This window comes from Salvia miltiorrhiza, chromosome 8, assembly GCF_028751815.1.
Source record: "Salvia miltiorrhiza cultivar Shanhuang (shh) chromosome 8, IMPLAD_Smil_shh, whole genome shotgun sequence".
In the NCBI taxonomy this organism is placed as follows: Eukaryota; Viridiplantae; Streptophyta; class Magnoliopsida; order Lamiales; family Lamiaceae; genus Salvia; species Salvia miltiorrhiza.
This window is the reverse complement of record NC_080394.1, coordinates 5,996,871-6,019,138: the sequence shown is the minus strand read 5'-3', so window position 1 is coordinate 6,019,138 and position 22,268 is coordinate 5,996,871. Positions and strand designations below refer to the sequence as shown.

Genomic DNA, 22,268 nt, shown 5'->3' with positions numbered 1-22,268 from the left:
TGGCGACCCATTTCTCTGACGAGGTCAGGGAAATCATCCATTCCTCTGGCGAGAGCTGCGAAGTCGGCGCGAGTGGGAGAGTTTCTTCGGAGTGCGCATCTAGCTGGAGAGTTGCCTTAATTCACACGATTCTATTGCCATTAGAATTCTACTTTGCATGGCAACTTTTATGGTGATCCGAAGGAAATCTGAAGCTTATAAATAGGCCTTCCTTTGACCTATTAAAAAAAGAACCCCGAACCCTAGTATTCATAATTTAGTTTTTAGCTTTAGAATTTTATTGCTTTTTAGTTTTTAAGGTTTGGATCAAGGTTGAAGATTCAAGTCGCTACTTCAGTTTTTATTTAATTCGGTTTTTATTTAATTCAGTTTTTTACAATTGCGTTCAATTTAATTATGCTTTTGTTTTATTTTGCTATGTCTGGCTAGTTTCCTTTAGCTGATTCTAGGGTTTGTAAATAGTTGATTGAATTTATGTGATTTATTTGTTAATACCTTTGTGCCTTCCAGTTTATGATTCATAATTACTGGTGCTTAAATTCTTGTGAATTATCTGATCAATAGTTTGCATGTTTAGCTATTCGGTTTGAGACCTAGCGGAGATAACTGTTTAGCGGATTCAGGAATGTATGATATGATTTTAACCTTGAGACCTAGCGGAGATAGGTGGATCATGGGGAGCTATTCTTAGGAACTTTTGGGAGTTAGTAGATTTTATTGAGACCTAGCGGAGATAGATAATTTACTAATCTACGGTCGTTGCTGCTCTAGCGAGAGTAATTGATTAATTAAGTGATCTCTCATCATAACTGGATTAAACTGGTACATAGGATTAATAGATTTATTATGTAGATTTAATTAATGAATTTACTACCCTAAGATCAGTTGTCTTTTATACTTGATATTTCCTAAGTGATTTTAATTATTGTTATTTGCGTTTTACTCCCTCCGTCCGCCAAAAGTATTCCACAATTACTATATTTGGCGTCCGCAAAAAGTATTCCACTTTCCTTTTTAAGTCATGGTCCCACCATCCACCTTTATATTTTATCCTTACAAATACTCTTTATTTACAAAAAACCCACCCCAAATTCAATCTCAACCACACATCTCATAAAGTGGTGGGACCCTTTCTCCACTACATCAACATCATATCCAATTTTATTAATCTCCGTGCCCGGCCAAAGTGGAATACTTTTGGCGGACGGAGGGAGTAATTAATTAAACCGTCCTTCTTTTGTTTGCCTGAATATTACTAGAGTTCAATCAGGATTACTTAGAGTGATTCGTTGTAATAGTCCCTGTGGATACGATACTCGGTTACTTGTTATATGTGCTACAATTGCACCGTGTTAGTTGCGGTAATTTGTTGCTAATAATTTAGTGATCAAGTATTTTTTAAGTGGTGGGGTATTGTCCCAAAATAGGAAAAAGTAGGAAGTTCTTTCGTGGACGTCCCGAAATAGAAAAATAGGAAGTTCTTTCGTGGACGGAGGGTGTATAATTTAATTTTCCACTTTTGTGTGGATAGTGGTTCCGTCTGTGTGCGGTTGTTTTTTCACCTTTGTGTGATGTAGAGGTCTTACCTGCGTGCGAGTTACTTATTTGATTATATATTGGATACATATTGTAATTCTTAAAAAAATTATAAAGTACTATAATAACACCCACCATATATATTTGTTTTTTTTATAATTTAACAGTATTAAATAAAGAAATTTAAAGGTCGTGCCATATGGAATTCAAACCCAAACCCTTTAGTCTTTAGGTATTAATCCCTTACCGCTTTGCCAACACACGCACACCATATGTTAAATTTAGAAAATTGCTCTAATTTTGAAACAAAGTGAGGAATTTTTGGTTCATTAGCCCCTTGATAGACAAACATTATGTCCAATACACAATTATTAAGCTTAAAAAGAAAGGGGGGAAAATTTCCCATTGCACTGAGAATGGGAATTTCCAAAAACCCTAGGGCTGCCCACTTGCGGCATTTTGGTGGCCACAAATTAGCGCATCTCAAATTTCACTCAAACAATGGGCGGTGATGCAGCGCAGCAGCTATTCGGAAAAACCCCATCCCAAATTACACCCCACTTCCACCGCCGCCCCGGCCGCCGCCGCTATCGCTACTTCCCCGTAGGCTCCACGGTCGAGGTGCAGACCGACGAGGAGGATTTCAAGGGCGTCTTTTTCTCCGCCACCGTTCTCGCGCCGCCGAATTCACCGAAGAAGATCGGCCGGAAGAGGTCGAGGAAGCTCTACGTGGAGTACCACAACCTGCTTGCGCACGAGGACGGCTCGGATCGGCTTAGGGAATACGTCGAGCCGTCGTTCGTGAGGCCCGCGCCGCCGCTGCAGGAGGTCGTCAAGGGTTTCGATCCGGACGACGCGGTGGACGCCTTCTACAAGGACGGCTGGTGGACGGGCGTCGTGAACCAGGCGGTCGACGACGGGAAGAGATACGTCGTGACGTTTCACAGCCCACCTGATGAGCTTGAGTTTGGGCTCGGAGAGTTGAGGCCACACTGGGATTGGGTGAACGGGAACTGGGTTCGTCCTCAGAGACAGGTTTAGTAGAAAATTTAATGTCAATTTTTCACTTGAATTGTCGTTTTCTGCTAAATTGTGTGGGAATTGGATTTGCAATTTTGTGGTTGCACTTGCATGTACATCTGTAGTTAATAGGGTGGGTTTTTTCATATGATCTTGTCTTACATTGCTAGTCTCATAGCATGCAGGATTTGCCTTTTATTTTTTTTTGGGTGTCTTTAGATTTGTTTTTTACTTATAGGCGCTAGTAATAAGTAGCTCGCCTGTTTGTTCTCTTTCTTGGTTAGTTTGGGTGATAATAATTTTCATGTTGCAACCTATTGTAAGCCAGCAAGAATTCATCCTTGGTGTTCATTGATTTTATTTTAGTTAAAACCCCTAAGTTTGCTGATAATTGGTTTTAAGGTGATGTTTGCTGCGACTTTACTGATGTTCTATTTCCTTTTTCTTCTTGTAATTATGTGAAGAATATAGCAGGATTGATGTTTGACGTTGGAAGAAAGGTGGAAGTGTCATTTGACAGAGAAGATTTCCAGGATGCTTGGTTTCCAGCCACAATCCTTGAAGAGCTGGAGAATCAGACATTTTTGGTGGAGTACAGTAGTGTAAATACCGATAACCACGGCCACACTAAAGCTAGAGTTGATTCTTTGCACATCAGGCCTTGCCCTCCGCTTCTCAAAGATAAAAATTTTGTTTTATTGGAAAAAGTGGATGCATTCTTTGACTTTGGCTGGTGGAGTGGGATAATTACGAAAGAGCTTGAGAATAGTAGATACCTCGTGTTCTTTAAGCAAATGAAATGCGATAAGGAATTCAATCAGTCAGAATTAAGACCTCACATGGACTGGAAGGATGACAAATGGTTCACTTCTTCCCAGGTTTTGTCTACTCCTTCATTTGTTAAAATTATCTTCTTTTTGGCATTTCTGAATGAATTCCATATAGCTTTCGCATCCTTTTATTTTCGTCACTCTTACTGCATCTAGTTTAAAAGGTTACTTTTATGCTTTTGATGTCTCAGCAATTAATACTCTTGTCTGTGGAAGGACACGTGACTGCCACTTTACTGTCTTTGTTGTGCATGTAGCACAAGGCAAAGTAGCACTTCTGGTTAATATTGACCTTTAGGTGTTGATGCTATCTATCTGCAAAGTCAAAACTATGTTACCTGATTGACTGACAGTCCACTCTCATGCTCCGAGCCATAGAATGGAGAGGGAGATGTGATGGAGAGGATTATTATATTGGTTTTTTTTCTTGCTTACTCGCTATCGAATTCTTTATCCCTGTATTTATGCGTGTAAAACATTCTTATATGATTTTTAGTACCATTGTCATATACAAATAGGACAGGTCTGTGTTAGTCTAGTTGAAAAGTATGTTATGGGTTTTAAAGTTGAGTTTCTATGTACTGGTTAGAATCTTGTGAGTTGATTTTCGAAGTGTTTATTTATTATGTGGAAAATATTAAGAATATCTTGTATCGTGGATTTTGTTCTTTCGTTACTATGTGTGTTGTTTTGATATCAGAAACTCTTACATACATTTGTATATATATTTGTTAGTAAGAAGGCTAAGGCTGATTCCCTGGCAATTGTCTCAGGAACCCTCACTCTCATCCTTAGACGATGGTGTCTGTCAACATCTCACTCCTGAAAACTCTAGTGCCTCTGTGGCAGCTGTGCCGCTGAGAAATTCTGTTAATGGAGAGGACAGTTCTGGTGGCAAAACACACTTATCATTGATATCAAGAAATGATCTCGTTGAGCAATCCATTACAGATAATCAGAAATTGTCCCCTGTGACTGCACCTTTGAGAAAAAGGAGAGCGTATTTTTCTGATTCAGGGAGTGCTCGTTTTCAGGCTCTTAAAAAGCTCAGGGAAGGAAATTTAGTGGTAGCAAATAAAAAAGATGGGCATGATGGATCAAATGAAGAAATTTTATGTGGTCTTCAAAGCCCAAAATCCTTAAATAATATGGAAATTTCTGTAGCTCAAACTACATTGGATCAATCTTCCTCTAATCATCCATGGGAAGATAATGTTGTAAGTCATACCTGCCCTTAGATATTTCATATCATTTCTTTTTGATTCACTTGCTATTCATGGTGACCAAGTTCATTAATGAATGATGAATGGGTGAAAACATGACTTCTTTTTTGAGTTTAATACCCGTAGTCATCATAGACATTGACGTTTTCTTAATGGGTCAATGTGACCGACTGTGTTGGGCCAAGAAGCAATTTGCCAATTGTTATATGGCAATTCACAGATATGAAGGACAGGGCTTGAACTAGCAGATTTTGTGCACAGCTTGAATGTATTTTGTCTTATTTATGTGGGCTAGACATACTTGTAGGCATCATAAGTTTGGTTGAGCAATTGTTTGTTGACCTTTGTAGGTTCATATATTATTGAGTTCCAATCCATAATTTGAATTCTTAGACTTGTTAGATACTTAATACAGATGCTTTAAAAGTAGTTCATGAAGTATCTACTTCGACCAAGTTCAAACCTTAGGAAATGGTAAATAAGGAAAGTATTGTGAAAATATGATTGTGTCCATGTCGCTTCTCTGCTTCGATGTGTTCCAGATATTGATTTCTAAGTTTCGATCTGTTACCCTTAAATCATGCAGCGAAGAAAGCAAAGGAACATTCGTACAACACAAAATGCGAGTGAAAACATTAAATCCACACCCACCACCCTGGAGAAGAGTACTGCACAAATATTGCCACTTGAATGTCTTGAACTTGGTACTGGAGGTATAAATTCTATTCTGCCCATTTCTCTCAGTTGCCAGTATTTTGTTCAATAAGCAAAGCTTGGAGAAAATTTGCAGAGAAGGAACCAGACACAGCTGGAAACACTGAAGAAGGTGCTCAAAATGAGCATGCAAGATGTGAAACTGAACTTCCTATTGTCATAGGCTTGCCATGCGCAGAAACTGGGAGCTCGGGAAAATCAAGAAATAATAGGAGTCAACCTTCCAGCAATAAGGCGCTTATTAGTTTGGATGACCAGAGACATCAAGTCTTTGATTTCACAAATGGGAAAACCACGGTGGGTGACAAATATGAAAATTACAATAACTTTACTATTGTTTTGATGCATTGGTCTAATTTTGAAAAATACAATAACTTTACTATTGTTTTGATGCGTTGGTTTAGTTTTGTTTCGTGTTAAGAAATATGTTTGTACGTTTGTCTGGTATTGATGAAAGCTTTTCTTCTATAATGTGTGTGGTATGGTATGATCTTAATTGTACAACCAAGTTATCTGTAACTTAATTTGTATTGACAAATTGCTGTTGAAAATGATCGAGAAAATATTCGGACAGAGCATGAGCAAGGTTGTGATGATGATAGTGGTCTCAAAAACCAACTGTAAATAAGCTATCATACTTCTGGTTGAGTAAGAGAGTATTTTTGATGTAAGATATACTTCATTTCATCCTAACCATAGATTTATAGCGAACCCCACTAATAAATGTGAAAAATACAATCAAAATTGTGCCATACTGGGTTCCTTTTACATACTCATGTCTTTCCAGTTTTCACTTCAACCAACCATGTGTGAAATTTAGAAGGATGGATGTATGGTATATTTAGGACTTACTCTTGAGAAAGAATAAACTTTTGGCACGACTGCCCTTCAACCACTGAAACTGTAAAAGAATGTAATATGCTGGACATCGTTTATGGTGGCATGATGCACTCCATTGGTCTAAGGTCTTAGCGGAATAGATGTTTTATGTAACTATTGCAGATCCTATACCCCCACCCCATGCTGCCGAGTGGATGATTCGGGAGTTAGAAGATAAAAGATAGAATATAGAGGATATTATGAGGCCATTCATTCTGATTATTACTACATCTATTCCTTTTGTAGGATGGCAAGCAATTAGGAGTTGGAGAATTTGGTGAGAAGAAAAAAAGGGGGAGGCCAAAGAGGATCGTAGTTGAAACCACAGGTATAAATAACGACATCCTTTTGGGGGCTCTTCTTCCTCTTTGGAGAAAAAGAATGCTTTATTTGCTATGCCTCTATATATAATGAATGATTTACTTTTGTAGGAAGTGCTGAACATCGAAGTCGGAGTTTAGGTGATATTGATTTGAACAGACTAGATGATGGTTCACAGGGACTTCATGACGTGGTGATGAGTGGGATGGAGGCATCAATATCGGATCAGGAGAAGTTGACGCCAAATCAGGAAACAACAGCTAGTGGCAAGTCTGGTTCTGGAAAAAGAAAAGCCAGAATGACAAAACGAATAGTGGCTAGCAACAATGAAGAGCCTGGTGTAGAAGAGCCAGTCAGGCCGCCAGAGAATCGCTCATTCAAGAGAGGACGAAAGCAAATTGCAAGTGGTAGAATTGCAGTCAAAGTTCGAGGTGAGATACTTTTGTGGGGTTAAAATTCGACCTTTGACTTTGTCAGATAACTGTTACTAACGTTATTTCAGTTTTTATCTCAAGATTCAGAGAAAAGGATGTTGCCTATTACCTATTGTTGCCTTTGCTTTCCTTTCATGTGCTTTAGCAGCTTGTTGATAACTGTTCTTGCTTGTATAGATTCTGTTGTTGCATCTGGAGCGACGGTAGTTAACCACACATTGGATGTAGAGAAAGTTATTGAACCCCAACCCAGCAATGAGTTCGATAATGAACCACTTTCAAAATGGATTGAGGAGATGCACATGTCATCTGTAATTGATGGCTCAAGTAAGCTTACTTGTCTACTATTCATTTCTCACCTCTTGCATTCCGACTGATGTCACTCTAATCTTTGCATGACTGCCACCTGTGGACTCAGTGATGGTGCTGTCCACAGAGAATGGTAACACCCAAGGCAACCATGTTGGGCTCGACGAGGCTAGTGAGAAGCAGCCAACAAGTGAAAGACAATCTTCTGGCTTGGTAGATAAAGGCAATACAGCACCAACTGAACCACAAAGCTTGCCTTCTGAGAGCAACATCGCTGGTATTGTTCTTGATGAAGGCACTCGAAAGCAATCAGAAAGTGGAAGACAAAACGTTCCTTCTGCGGAAGAGACTTCTATTGTTTTGCTCGATCTGAACAGTGAAAAGCAGCCAGAAGTCGAAGCACGAACTACTGTTATGGTTGATAAAAGTCTACCTTGTAATCCTCCTCAAAGTTCTGTAGAAAGCACCTTAGCTGTTGTGCTGTACGAGGAAGCAGAGAAGCGGCTAGAAAATGAAGCACAAGCTACTCCTGCGGTTGATAAAAGCTCCACGATACCAAGTCAACCTCAAAGTTCTGTGGAAAGGACCGATCGTGAGCATAATGAGGACAATGAAAAGCAACCAGAAAGCAGAACAACACCTGCTGCTGCTTCGGTAGATAAAGTTCCCCTAGTACCAAGCGAGCCAGAAAAGTTGCCTTTTGAGAAAAACACTGTTCTTTGGAAGACTATCGAATCCATGCAAGTCTTCCAGAGGCTGCCACAGAAGCCACATTTCCAGCCTTTGTTAAATTTCAAAGAAAGTTCACGAGAAGGCTTGGCTATAGGCTATATGGTAACATTTTCCAGCGTAGTCGAAAGAGCCTCCAAGTTGCAGCTAACTGATCCATTAAGCATCATAGATGACATAATGGACACACTCACGGACTTGGAAAAACAGGGGTTTGGAGTCGGGCCCATCCAGGACTGCATAAATGAGCTGCTTGCTATGAGGGAAAAAGAAGAAAAACTTGCAAAGGCCGCAGAAAATCTCAATGGCCAGATCACAGTGCACAGCGACACGAAAGCTAGGCTTGAAAGAGACATTGAGGAGATCAACGAGCAGATGGAGAGGCTGCAGAGGAAGCGCTCTGAAGCCCAGTCCGTGAAAGAAAGGGAGGATGAAGAGATTGCTTTCCTGCAGGTTAGGCTAAGGGAAACCAAAGACAGCATCGAGACTGTGAAGGGTGATTTCAAAGGCAAAGTTTCATCTATTCTGTGAAATTCGTTTGTTTGACACGGGCCTGTCAAAAATTGGTTGGTTGCCTGTGTGTGGTGAAGAAGCTGCAGTTGTAGGTGATATGGTAGTAATGCAGAGGTGGAGGTTTGTATATTTCTGTGCTCTTGTAAAGGTGCTAACCTCTTTCTGGTTTAAATGTTATGTAGTTGTAGTTGTAGTTGTAGTATGTAGGTGTCGTTTGTTGCTGAAATGAACGTTGTAGCACACCTATTTGGGTTTGTGATGGGATTAGAATATGAATATTAGAATACTACTAAATTGTTTTACTTGTCCAAATGCTTGCGTTTTGGTTTGGATTTTTAATTTGCTCTAGAGTTTGCTTAAATAGATTACTATGTCACGCTAGCAAGCTTAAATTAATTACTGGTCACACTGATTGCTTGATTAGCACGGATTTTGAACATCGATAGTGTTGAATCTAATTTATTGGGTGGGATAACATAACAAATACTTCTTTCGTCCCACGAAGCTTGAGCAGTGTTTTTTTCGAGTTGTTTCGTGAAGTTTGATCACTTTCTTTATATGGCAAAAGTTAACACATAAAATATTAATTCTTTAAAATTTGTGTCGAAAAGAAATTACTCAAGTTTTGTTGGACGGAGGGAATAATACTCTTTTTGATTATTTTCATAATTGTTTAGGGTTAAAGATAATTAATTTATGAATGTTAATTCAAGTACTTTCATAGTTTCATTGAAAGAGTTGATTTTTTTTTTTTTGAGGAAAAAAGAGTAGAAATTTTAGAAATTTCAAAATCAACCACTTTGATTACTTTTTAATGAAATCATTTACAACAAATTCAAGTGTGATATATGCCAAATTTTTTAATAAATCCTTTTAACAAAAAACAAGATCAATCATGCTAAATGGTAAGACATGAGTTTTTTTTTAAAAATGGTTATTGAGTGTATTGAGAGTGTAGAAAAAGTTATTGAGTGTATTGAGAATGATGAACTTGTGAGTGTATTGAGAGTGTAGAAAAAATTGTTGAATATATTGAGAATGATGAAAATGTGTTTTAATTAGTTTTGCGAGTGGTGAAAAAATAAAAAATAAAAATAAATGAGATATTTATAAGTGATGAGTTATAATTGAAAAAATAAAATAAAAAGTAAAAGTAAATGAGATATTTATAAGTGATGAATTATAATTTAAAAAAAAAATAACTTTGAGTAGGGGAAAAGTAGGTTAATCGACAAAGACGTATTGACTTTGAGCTGCATAGTCACTTTTCGAATTGAAATAAGTTTATGCTTATCTAGATTTACCTTATTTTTAGGGTATATCTAATTGAAATTTATTTATCTTTTCGTATTGGTCTCGTTTGGATTGATAGACATGTTCATAAATATGAAGAATTATACAAATATTCGCACCGATGTATGTGTATGTCTTTTTAAAAAAAAGATAAAAATAAAATAAATATATGCAACCTCAAATATTATCCAATGCAAAAAAAAAAAACGAGTGAACACTGTTTGCAATTGGAAGAGTGAATTCAAAGCTTAAAAAAGATCGCTCAAAAAAAAAAAAAGCTTAAAAAAGAAAAAAATATATATACGCAACCTCAATTATTATCCAATGAAAATTAAAAAAACGAGGGAAGGAAGCGTAAATTCAAAGCTAGTCTTGTAAGTGGAGCTAAATTCAAATATCCTCTGCGTCTCTTCCAACAACAAAATCAAAATCAAAGATGCCTGAGAATCGAGATTTCTCCGGCGACCCCTTCAAACGCGGCGCCCAAGTGGAGGTGAACTTCGACGACGAGGGTTTCCGCGGCTCCTGGTACACCGCCACCGTCGTCCGCCGCGTCTCGGCCAAGTCGCACAAGAAGCCCCGCCTCCACCTCCAATTCCACACTCTCATTTCCGCCGGCCGCGGAGGCGTCCCCGAGCCGCTACGCGAGGCCGTCGATGTCATCCTCGTCCGCCCGATCCCTCCTCGCGAGCCGCGCCGCCGCTTCCTCGTCGGCGAGGATGTCGACGCCTTCCACAACGACGGCTGGTGGGAGGGTGTCGTCATCTCCGTCCTCGACGGCGGCGATCGATACTCCGTCTTCTTCCGCTCCACGCGAGAGCAGCTCGTGTTTTCGGGGCCTGATCTCCGCCTCCACCGCGAGTGGGTTTATGGAAAGTGGGTACCTCCTTTGGAAGACGATGTAGAGCTGCCGCAGCCAAATCAAACGAATTAGGTTTGTATATCCCCGATTCCGACGTAATTTTTCAATTATAGAGCTAATTTCTCGTCGTTATTTGCGGGTTTTTGATTGTTAATGAGTTCATTTTTGGTGCTTGTTTAGTTCCATTTGTTGCTTGAAAGCTTGTGTCAGTGAGATCTGGCTGCACCAGTTCTCGATAAACCATTTTACAGGAGTGTATTCAATAGTTTTTGTACATTATGTAGCTCTTTGTTTGATGCTTGCTGTTTAGTTTTGCTTTGTAATATGACACTTGTATTTCATCATGTACCATGTTTGGATTCAAATTGCATTTATGCAGAAAATTGAAATCAAGATTTTGATTGCATGAGATAAATATTGGTGATACTTCTATTATCTGATTCTTGATGGTGTTGGTTGCTTGTAGATTTTGCTAATTAATTTCCTTAATAGTTATACGCCATTTAAAACTATCTTTCACAAGTAACTATGTACAAAAAATTTGTATGGTCAATTTTATCTAACCTATGTGACTAAGGCTGACATCAAACTTAATTTGTACGAGTTTAAGCGATCTTTTAAAGATCAGAAATGATTATTACATTAAAAAACTATGATATATACCTATATATGCTCAAAGTATCAATTAAATGCCGAAATAATGGGTCTATGAACTAAATTATGTTGAGTTCGAGCTTGATTTGTCGGATATTGTTGAATGAGCTCTAATAATGAACTTTCATTCGATTGAGCTGTGTGTATTCTGGAATAGTTTGACTCACTTACGCTCGTAATGCCTTTTATATATCTTCTTTGCGTTTGCGGTGATTTTCCCTACTAACAAACTTCGTGAAAGCAATATATTGCAAATGTTTGTAGGAGGAGAGTTTCCATTTTTATTGTGCCGTGGAGGTCACAAGGTTATCTTTCTTAACTGCTACTGAAAATTTATGTACTTGTTATATAGATATCTATTGCGTAATTTAGAATGTAGCATTTAGAGTAAGGTATCCATGAAATTTAAATCACTAGACCATAAAATAAATTATTAAAAGGGCATGGTAGTTTATGGCCCAATGGGTTTCCTCAACAAACTTTTTGTTGGTGCTATTTTTTTATTTTTATTTTTTAAATGCTTTTATCTGGTGAGGTATTATAGTGTTACATAAACCATGTGTAGTGTACACAGTTCTTTTTGTTTCTCAATAAATACATGTGATCTGCAGTGGTAGGTAAACATGATACGCAATAGAAAAATAGAATAAGAAATCTCTCATACGGTGTGCATGATAGTTAAGGAAAAACTTCTGTATTTTTTCTGCCTTGCATTTGAAATCTTGGTCTACTTGGTTAAGATATTATCATCTTCTCTATTTTGACAGAGTAGTCATATTAAAAATACCATTATTATGGCCTTCCCATCTTCAAAGGGACCACTTTGATTGCATTTGGTGAATTTATTGTCAATGTCATATGTTAAATGAAAACAGCTTTCCAGCTAGTGCATGTTACCTTCTTAAATGCTTGGATTGGTGTATAACTGTTGTAGTAATTCATATATGTGACTTTTATTGTTTTACCAAGCCACATGCAAACTAAGGGTATGTATACTTTGGGTAGCTTGACTTAAAAAGTTTTGACGAAACTCGGACTCATGACCTTTCAGTCTTGAGGTCGGCCACTCTCTTAGTTAATGTGAGCAAGTGTTTCTGAAAGTAAATAAGAACCTTATAACATCACATATTCATGCAGTTTCCAGTGCCTGTTGCCGGAGTTAGAATCTCACTGGTGAAGATCAGATGTAAGTTTTTTCTACTGGAAAATCCTCGAAATTGGTAGACCTTTTAGCATACATGTTAGTACTTTTTCTTCCATGTGCTTGCAAATGAAGTAGAATTAAATATAGATAATTCAATTTCTACACCTAACTCTGGACACGACTACATGGGACTCTTTAATGTTCTTAACATCGTCTTGTTAATTCATTGTCTGAACCAGTAGCTGAAAGTAGTGCCATGTTCCCTACAATAGTTGAAGCTCTTACTTAAAATTACTAGATATCCTGTATATTATGGGTGGTTGAGGTGTCCTTTTCTTTGGTGTTTGATATCCTGTAGCTGAAAGTAGTGCCATGTTTCCTACAATATATCGATATATTTATGGTTCGATTTTTTTATTTAGTATTGCATCTCATGTTTCACTCGACAAATGTGTGCATTTAGGGCCGTTTACTTTTGACTATCGCATTTAGGGCCGTTTACTTTTGACGATTAGCTTTGATAGATAAGATGGTAAGGTTGGTACCTTGTTTACTTAGGTGGACGGGAACTTTGGAATATTCCAAAGCCCTTGATTATTTCAATTATTTGAGCTAGTTTTACTTGATGTTTATTTCGTTGAAAAAGTGGGATTGTATAGATCGTGATCTTAAGGATAAAAATAATTAATCATACATCTCATCAATTATGTAAAGTAAACTATTCTTATGATGTTACAATGTGACCTAATATTTTAATCTGTATAGTAAAATATGAGATGTAACACCAAAAAGTAGTGACGTAGAATTCAGAGGATGCCTTGTATCACCGGTATATGTGTTTCATCACCATCAATCCATATCAAGTGCATTACAATACTATTATTTCACTTGATTTCATAAATATACAAATGGCATGAATACTGAAACACGATATATAACATGAAAATATAATACTAAAATCAAACTGAATTCAATTCACACGAGCCCGATAATAGGTGATAGCCGTACAGGTACAGCCGTAAAAGTAGGCTGCGTATTTAATGTGTGCTAGTTTTACACTTTAACCTTGTAAGTAAAAAAAAAGTACTAGCTTGTATAATTATGGTGTTTGTGTAGAAATGTCATTAATATTGTGAGCGTGTAATAAAAGAAAGTGTTGGCACTTTCTCAGCAAAATAACCGTGTTATAGTTTAATGGCATTAGTTTTTTTTTTTTTTTTTTTTTTTTTTTTTTTTTTTTTTCTGAGGGAGAAATTAATGTCGTTAGTTGAACCGCCTTTATTTAATTCCTCACGGATGCTGTATGAGGGTAGGGGCCTCTTTGCCTCTTCCTCATATCCAATTATCCATACACACACACACACACACACTACATTATAGACTAGTATTTTTTCAATATTGGAAACTACCTTAAATTTTGTCCCATTTTTTCATAATTTTATAAAAAAAAATACTTTCTTCGTCCCATAACAAGTGTCTATATATTTTTATTATTCTGTAACAAGTGTTTACTTTATAGAAAAAAAAAAGAACATATCCAACACTCATCATTTTTAAATCTATTGGGTGTTCTCGACGATTTTTTATGCCACCTTTTTAAAGTGAATTGATATCAATCTTGTGAAATTATATTTTCACCAATATATATATAATAGTGTTATATGTATGTTTGGTCTATTTGGTCAAAAATTAGTCAGGGGAGGATCCGCTTGTCCGAATAAATTATAGTAGTAAGTTTTTTTGCATCTTATTGTAATAAATAAATACTCCCTCCGTCCCAGCTTTTAGTATCCAACTTTCCTTTTTTGGCCGTCCCACATTTTGGTATCCATTTATATTTTTAGTAAAAGTAGGTGGGGCCCTTACTCAATTATTTTAACTCTCACATAAAATGTGAGACCCTTATTTCACTCACAACACACATCAATCACTTTATTAAAACCCGTGCCATTCTCAACTGGATACCAAAAGCCGGGACGGAGGGAGTATGAAGCACCAAAAAAACATAAATTCGCCGATATTTTAATGCATTCTCCCACGTGACAATTCGAGGGACTATTTACAATAATTAAAAAAAAAAGTAATTTCCTTGAGTTTTTTTTAATAAAATACAGGGTTGCTACACTTTAGAGGGGAAAATATCCACACGCCTCGCTATCATCAACTCAAAATATAAGTGAATATATAAATAACAAAATATTAATTTATTACGAATGACTGTATTTTGTTCCTTACCACTTTAGAGGAATCCCGTATCCACCAAACACAAAAGAGATAGAATGTGGGGGCCACTTAGTGGGCGAGAAGATCCGTTAAGAAACTGACAAAATTCACACTGATTATTCCAGAAATATCTTATTTATTCCCCATTACCTTGTTGAACAACACCAATCTGAATGTAATATTCCTTCAAAAAGAAAAAGACAATCTAATGATACTATTTAAAGAAAAATTATTTCTAAGGCAACACGAATCTTTCATTAGCGCAATGCTTGAGCTTTGTACGTCAACGTGATCAAAACACGTCAACTACTGACGTTGACAAAATTATTGACGGCTCAGAGATTTTTTTAGCGCCAATTAATTAGTAATTAGTTAAGTGGTTGTAAAAAGATGGGTTTTTAAGCTAAGGTCAGCAGTTATAGCATTGAATGACTGCAAGAATCTAGTTGTGCTGGCGCCAAACTTGCGATTTTTTCCAGCTGCCAATCACTGCTTCACTGCATCACTTAATTTCGTAATTTTTAGTATTTGCCACTATATAAAAAAGGCTTCTTCTCCTCCTCCTCCACCAGTCACCACCTTCATCAACAAAAAAGAATATAAAAGAAGAAGGAAAAAAAATATACTATCATTTTTTGCTGCTGCTGTTGTAAGTGGGATTTTCGTATTGTTTCATGTAATTTGTCTGCAGTTTTGACCTTTGACTTTTTTCTTGTTTCTTTCTTGATTCTGCTATATGAATGTGAGTGAGTTCTTGTCTTGTTTGTAGTTTTTTATTCAACCATCCATCACAGTCTAAGACTGATTCCTGCAGATATTTTGGCGTTTGTTTGACTTCATGATGATATCTAGGAAGAATTAATTGGCAACAGCTTGATTTCTTTTTCTTTTTGTTTTTGTTTATTGGCCCATTTTGTAATCACACATTTTCCCAACTAACAATGTGAAGTCAGAGTATTTATGTAATAGCAAACAAAAAGAGTAAGTTACATAGTCCTTTGCTGCATTTATGATGGTGGGTCATTTGGAGCTCGAGAGTCTTTCACTCACTTCTTGCACAAACAGATTCTTGGAAAATTACACTTTGGATTATCGTTTTCTTTTTTCTCAAAAATTTATTGCAGGAAATGATGAAGAGATTCGCAGTGGTAGTGGAAGAAGGCAAGAAAGGTCGAGATGGGGAGCTCTCCGTGGGCCCCGTCTACCGGAATCCTCTCTCTGAGCATGGATATTCCCCCATTGAGCCGGAGTCGTCCACTATTTGGAAGATTTTCAGGTGATCATGTAATGATTAAGGCAGAATCTGTCTTGAAAGCTTTTGATCCTTAAAATTTTAGTACATTGTTAGTTGTTAGAATGTTGTTGTTTAGTTATAGCAAAGTTAAATATGCAGATCATCGGTGGAAAAGCATTCTGGTAATAAGATGCTAGGATGGCGTGAGTTAGTGAATGAGAAGGTACATTTTTTTTCTTTTTTTTTAAATATAGAAGAAATGCTTGGAAAATATTCTTGAAAGAAATAGTTCTATTTTCTTGATTTTTTGAACCTTTTCACTTTCAGTGGGGGCCTTACAAATGGAAGACTTACAAGGAAGTGTATGAAGAAGTTTTACAAGCTGGTTCTGCTTTGAGGGCTCATGGCTTTGAACCTGTAAGAAAATGTATTTATCCAACATTTTTATAGCAAAATCTTAATTAAATTGTCTTGCCATTTTAGGGTGCTCGAGTTGGAATTTATGGAATGAACTGCCCTCAATGGATTGTGGCGATGGAGGTTAGATTAGGGAGATCATGATCTTGTTTTCTTCATTTTGTTCTTTACATTTCCTCTTGCATATCTTCACTTGAAGAATTAGTCTCAAATACTTGATGTTCTGTTTTTCAGGCTTGTGGCGCGCACAGCTTAATCTGCGTCCCTCTTTATGATACACTTGGTAACTTTAACTTAAATCTCGTAGATTTCTGTATTTAATGTATTTGTAGAATTAGATCTTGTTATGTTAATCTACTTGAGATTTATGAGAAAGATAGTATTGATCCAAATTATTGTTTTCGTCTCGGGCAGGGCCTGGAGCTGTCAACTATATACTAGATCATGCTGAGATAGATGTTGTTTTTGTTCAAGACAAGAAAGTTAAACAAGTGAGCTCCACAAAAAAGCTCAATTCTTTAGCTTCGTATTTTGCTTCGTTAGCATTGGCTATACGGCTCTAAACATATCTTCGTTGCAGCTCCTAAATCCTGAATGTGTTCATGCTCAGAGGCTAAAATGTGAGTGTGAATGTCTAGTTTGCCTAATTGCTCGAGTAGTGTTTGTTGATTTTGTTCCTTTTTCTTTTTCTTGGATTGCAGTGATGGTTTGCTTCACATCTTTCACAGAGGAACAAAAGGAGAAAACTGCTGCAACTGGTATTAAAACATATTCATGGAATGAGTTTCTTAACATGGTAAGTTTTTTCTTATGATCCATTGATGATTGTTGTTGAAACTGTTTATGTTGAAATTTTAATTGATTCAGGGGAAAGATAATCCGTGTGAGATATCACCACCGGAGCCGTCTAGCATATGCACCATTATGTACACGAGTGGCACGAGTGGTGATCCTAAAGGAGTCGTTTTGACACACGAAAACGTGGTGACTAACATAAAAGGAGTGGATCTCTTCATGGAGCAATTCGAAGACAAAGTGAGTGATGATTATGATATGTCTGTGTAATTGTCTTTTATTTTCATCATTGAGTTTTGTGGTATGGTAAATTTTGATGATTCTTGATATATAGATGACTGTGGATGATGTGTATATATCGTTCTTGCCCCTTGCTCACATCCTTGATCGAATGATTGAAGAGTATTTCTTCCACAAGGGTGCTTCTGTTGGCTACTATCATGGGGTTAGCTCTCTCTCTCTCTCTCTCTCTCTCTCTCTCTCTCTCTCTCTCTCTCTCTCTCATGCCATGATCTGCTATCTGATATATCTACTGTTTGCAAATGAAGGAAATCAATGAAATAAGGGATGATCTTATAGAATTGAAGCCGACGTTTTTGGCAGGAGTTCCAAGAGTTTTTGAACGAATTCATGAAGGTAAGGAAATCTTACTTGTTGTTTTGTGCATTCACATCAGCTGTGGTGCTTAAACTCTCTCTCTGTCTCTAGGAGTCTTGAAAGCTCTGGACGACCTCAACTGGAGGAGGAGGAGAATATTCCACTTGCTTTACAGATAGTAATGAATCGACTATTATATTATCTTCACTAACTATATGTTATGGTAGTAATATGTTTGCATCTGGTGATGCAGCAAGCTTCACTGGATGAACAAAGGCTACAAACAGAAAGATGCCTCGCCCTTGGCAGATTTCCTAGCTTTCGGGAAGGTTGCCTTCGCTCTGAAAATCTTAACGAGGAACGCCATTCAACCACCTGGTTTCTGACATTACTTTTTTGGTGTTCGTCTAGGTGAAGAGCAGGTTAGGCGGGAGGCTACGTCTGATAGTCTCCGGGGGCGCCCCGTTGAGCAGTGAGGTGGAGGAGTTCCTTAGGGTTACTTCTTGTGCTTTTGTATTACAAGGCTATGGTATGAGCTATGGTGTTATTTAATTTTCGTCTTCAATCATGGTTGTCATTTCATGATGTGAAAATGTGCAGGCCTAACGGAGAGTTGTGGAATGTCCACCCTCGGCTACCCGGACGAGATGTCCATGGTGGGAGCAGTCGGCTCAACATTCGTCTATACTGAGCTACGACTGGAGGAGGTCCCCGAGATGGGTTATGACCCCCTCGGGGAGCCTTCTCGTGGCGAAATATGCCTGAAACCCAAGTCTCCATTTGCCGGGTATTACAAGAACCCGGAACTTACACAAGAAGCCGTCGTAGATGGATGGTTCCACACAGGTGTGTAGGATCTGTATCAGCATAAGTCAATTATGTGATGATGAAAATATATGTGATCCGTCGTTTCTTGATCACTCAGGTGACATAGGAGAGATGATGCCTAATGGAGTAATCAAAATCATTGATAGGAAGAAGAATCTGATCAAGCTCTCTCAAGGAGAGTATGTTGCTCTTGAACATCTTGAAAAAGTTTATGGCATTACACCCATTGTTGAAGATGTAAGGCTCCCAACAACATTATAAGAGGGAGAGGTCTCGGGTTCAGTCCCCACCGCTCCCCCTTTTCTAACCAAATCGTTAAATTATGTCCGTTAGGGATAAAATCTTGTGTTATATTCGCGATGATCTAAATGTGTTGCACTCCAGATATGGGTGTTCGGGGATAGCTTCAAGTCGATGCTGGTGGCGGTGGTGGTGCCGAACGAAGAAAACACGACGAAATGGGCACAAAAGAGTGGCTACAAAGGGTCGTTTTTAGACCTATGCACCCTTGATCAGCTCAAGGATTACATCCTTGTTGAGCTCAAGGCTACAGCTGAGAGAAACAAGGTTAAATCTTTCAAAACACGACTTTTTTACTTAATTGATAATTCAGTTTGGTTTGGTTTGGTTGTGCCATTAAAGTCGTAGATTGGTACTATATTAGTCGTGTTTTACTAATTCGGTTTGGTTTGGTTGGAACTCAGCTGAGAGGATTTGAGTATATCAAAGGTGTAGTTGTAGAGCCTCAGCTATTCGAATTGTCTGAAAAGGAATTGGTGACTGCAACTTTGAAGAAGAGGAGAGACAGGCTGCTCAAGCTCTACAAGGTAAAAATGATAAATATTAATTAGAGTTTATTAGTATATAATAATAATATATTTTATTTTTATACTCCCTCCGTCCACGAAATGAGTACCCATATTTCCTTTTTGGTCCGTCCACCAAATGAGTACTCATTTCCTTTTTTGGTAAGTGTACCCCACACATCTCACTCACAATAAAAGTGGGTCCCTTATTTCACTTACACACACTTAATCAATTTCTTAAAACCCGTGCCACCCCCAAATGGGTACTCATTTCGTGGACGGAGGGAGTATTAAATAAGTATAAACTAACAAGATTAAAGTTAAAATACGATGATATACAATAAATTATGGGACATAAGATTTCATTCGCATCGCGTACCGATAATAGCAATGCTATCCCTAGAAAAAGGAGTAATATCTCGTAGTAAATGATTGTCATATATTAATGTTGGTGTCGAAATTGAAAATTGAATTAAAGTTGGTGGATTTTAGACGAAATCTGATTACACAATTTTGTATATATGTTGCAGGTGGAAATTGACGCTCTTTATAAAAAGTTAAATGGATCGAAGTCATAATTTAAGAGTGAGCAGCAGCATTGTGCTTGTGCAACCTCTACTATATATATCATATATAAATAGTGTTTGCTTCTCGATGAGCTCAAAAGCTAAATGCCTCATCGATTTGAATTTCAAGATCCTAAACATTGTGATTTTAAGATGGGAGTTGTGAAGATCGCTAGCTTTCTCTTTGTTATGTCTAGGCATAAAAGATTCAACATATTCCTAATTTCGGTTTCTCATTTTTTGACCTTTCATCGCAGTATTATAATCCATGGTTTATGATTAGTTTGATTTTTAAGAGGCAATTTATAAAGATCCGACAAAATAAACAAAACTTTTGGGAGTCATTAACGATAGACATGAAATTTAATTAGAGTAGCCAAGTGAAACAAATGAAAATTGGATTTGGACCCGTTCACTTATTGGAGCATTTTTTATGTTAAAGATCTTGCAAAGGACGAAACAAAGCAGACCTCGAGAGCTAGTGCAAAGTGTGATTAAATATTAATAAATCTCTACTTAATCTCATTGAATACACTTTAATCTCACTCAAAGCCTAATGTAATTAAATAAAGGGACCATAGACACATGACACCCTAGTAAAAATATTGTAACACTCTATATAAATAGGCGATGACAAAAGGCACTATATGTCATTTTTTTCATTTACTCAAATTCACACACATCACCTATCACTTTCTCTCTCTCTCTCTTTGCACAACAACGCACACGCATACAAAAACACACCAATATTATCTTTCCCTTCATTTCCAACAATTCTTCCTTTTCTTTCCCATTTTCTTTATTTGTTGCAAGGGACTTAACCCGACTCTTACACATGTAATTATTATATTTTCCAAAAAAAAAAATCGTAAATAATATTCTACATGTGTGTTATTTTTTATGTAAAATGATGGAAAAATCATTTTTTTTTCTTCTTATTTTCACTTAAATTCATGATAAAATTATCATGAGGACATGAACGTCATAATAATGTTATAAAAAAAGTTGTGTTTCATGAAGTCTTTTAATTTATTTTATTCCTTTTTTTTGTCATGTTAAATTTAACTAGTATCCATAGATGCTGTTAGAACCGGGTACACGATCGAGATATTACAAAATATTTATTTTGAGAAATTACAACTCAAAATAATTGAAAATATTACAAAGTAAATAATTTGAGAAATTACAACTCAAATAATTCGATACAACTGAAATACACTGTATAAATAAATTATACGTATAATCAAAGTCGAGTCGAGATGAATCTCTTCCCGCAAGAAGATTATCGCCCCGGTAGTGCTCTTCGGTTTGGCGTATCTTCCCCAAAGGTAAAACGACTACGTCTCGTCGGATGTAGCACCACAATCCGGCGAGCTCCGGCGAACTGAATAGGATCAAGAACTGAGTGTTGTGCAGAGGGTGTAGAATTGGCAGAATGCAGTATTTCTTGGTGTTATACTGCAAGCTCTCCAGAGGCCTATTTATAGGCATGTGGTAAGTATGAATTCAAGACCTTGAATTCTACTCCGACGGCTGGAAGCCGTAAAAGTTGAAGATGATGGCCGGTGGGCGCAGTCATTGAAGAAACTCAGCTGCAAAAACGAAGTTGCCATGCAGAAGTCGTAGCAGGCGTGCTTCTGCTACTGCTTCTTCTGCTGCTGCTGAAGTGGGCTGGGCTGCTGCTGAAGTGGGCTGGGGTTGGGAATTAATTCTGTTGGGCCAATAAATAAAAAGCCCAGTGGAGTTGGTCCAAAAAATAGTTTGGGCCCCAAACACCACCCCAAAGCACCAATTGCCAAGATCCAAGTCCTTGGCCGCGGCCCGTACCCGACCCGCCCGTCCGGCGGCGGCGGCGATGACGTCGTCGTCCGTCCGTCCGATCGATCGTCGGCGGCGGCGCGCGTGTGTGTGTGCGCGCGAGGCTAGTACTTAGATCAAGCCCACTAGCAAGCCCACAAGTCAATTTATCAACTCCATGTGCTTTGCTATTCTTATACATGAAAAACATCTCTATGTTTTCCAATGTGGGATAGCATTTATTTTCCCTCTTCAACATCCAAACTTTGACATACAATATCTCACTCATCGGAAATCGGTTTTGAGACTTCAAGTATATCACGTTGATCTACTCGAGATGTAGAATAACATCCAATAATTATTTTAATTAAATAATAAATATTTAATTAAATAATAATTTTCAGATATGGCATAAAACCATATTTCCAAAACCATATTTCCAACAATCCCCCACATGAGTGAGAAATCAGTATGCGAAAGTATACAAACACTTAGCTCAGTCCTCTTAAGATACAACATTGCATTTGGAAAGGTAGCTTGTGGC

The 22,268-nt window shown here is 37.5% G+C and overlaps 2 protein-coding genes across 9 annotated transcripts; both read left to right on the top strand.

Moving 5' to 3' along the window:
- Positions 1 to 1,878: 1,878 nt before the first annotated feature.
- LOC131000397 (DUF724 domain-containing protein 3-like) lies at positions 1,879 to 8,820 on the top strand. Its single transcript, XM_057926276.1, has 9 exons — positions 1,879 to 2,571; positions 3,021 to 3,434; positions 4,160 to 4,603; positions 5,196 to 5,322; positions 5,400 to 5,620; positions 6,449 to 6,530; positions 6,634 to 6,954; positions 7,135 to 7,284; positions 7,376 to 8,820. The coding sequence occupies exons 1-9, from the start codon at positions 2,038 to 2,040 to the stop codon at positions 8,524 to 8,526; spliced, it is 3,444 nt and encodes a 1,147-aa protein (XP_057782259.1). The 5' UTR covers positions 1,879 to 2,037; the 3' UTR covers positions 8,527 to 8,820.
- A 1,774-nt stretch (positions 8,821 to 10,594) lies between these two features.
- On the top strand, positions 10,595 to 20,178 carry LOC131000398 (long chain acyl-CoA synthetase 1-like). 8 transcript variants are annotated; one of them, XM_057926281.1, is made up of 21 exons: positions 10,595 to 10,735; positions 12,455 to 12,503; positions 15,809 to 15,960; positions 16,078 to 16,141; positions 16,246 to 16,335; positions 16,402 to 16,458; positions 16,570 to 16,618; positions 16,750 to 16,826; positions 16,916 to 16,955; positions 17,037 to 17,131; positions 17,203 to 17,370; positions 17,465 to 17,575; positions 17,679 to 17,766; positions 17,839 to 17,905; positions 17,981 to 18,056; positions 18,139 to 18,256; positions 18,328 to 18,573; positions 18,653 to 18,792; positions 18,940 to 19,122; positions 19,260 to 19,382; positions 19,892 to 20,178. In XM_057926281.1, exons 3-21 carry the CDS (start codon positions 15,812 to 15,814, stop codon positions 19,937 to 19,939), a joined length of 1,989 nt encoding a protein of 662 aa, XP_057782264.1. In that variant the 5' UTR covers positions 10,595 to 10,735; positions 12,455 to 12,503; positions 15,809 to 15,811; the 3' UTR covers positions 19,940 to 20,178. The 8 variants fall into 8 exon arrangements, 6 of the variants coding, with proteins under 6 accessions (XP_057782264.1, XP_057782263.1, XP_057782261.1 ...); XM_057926280.1 differs by lacking the exon at positions 10,595 to 10,735 and adding an exon at positions 11,587 to 11,622; XR_009093730.1 differs by lacking the exons at positions 10,595 to 10,735; positions 12,455 to 12,503 and adding an exon at positions 15,113 to 15,360 and having other exon boundaries at positions 19,892 to 20,069; positions 20,104 to 20,178.
- Positions 20,179 to 22,268: the final 2,090 nt, after the last annotated feature.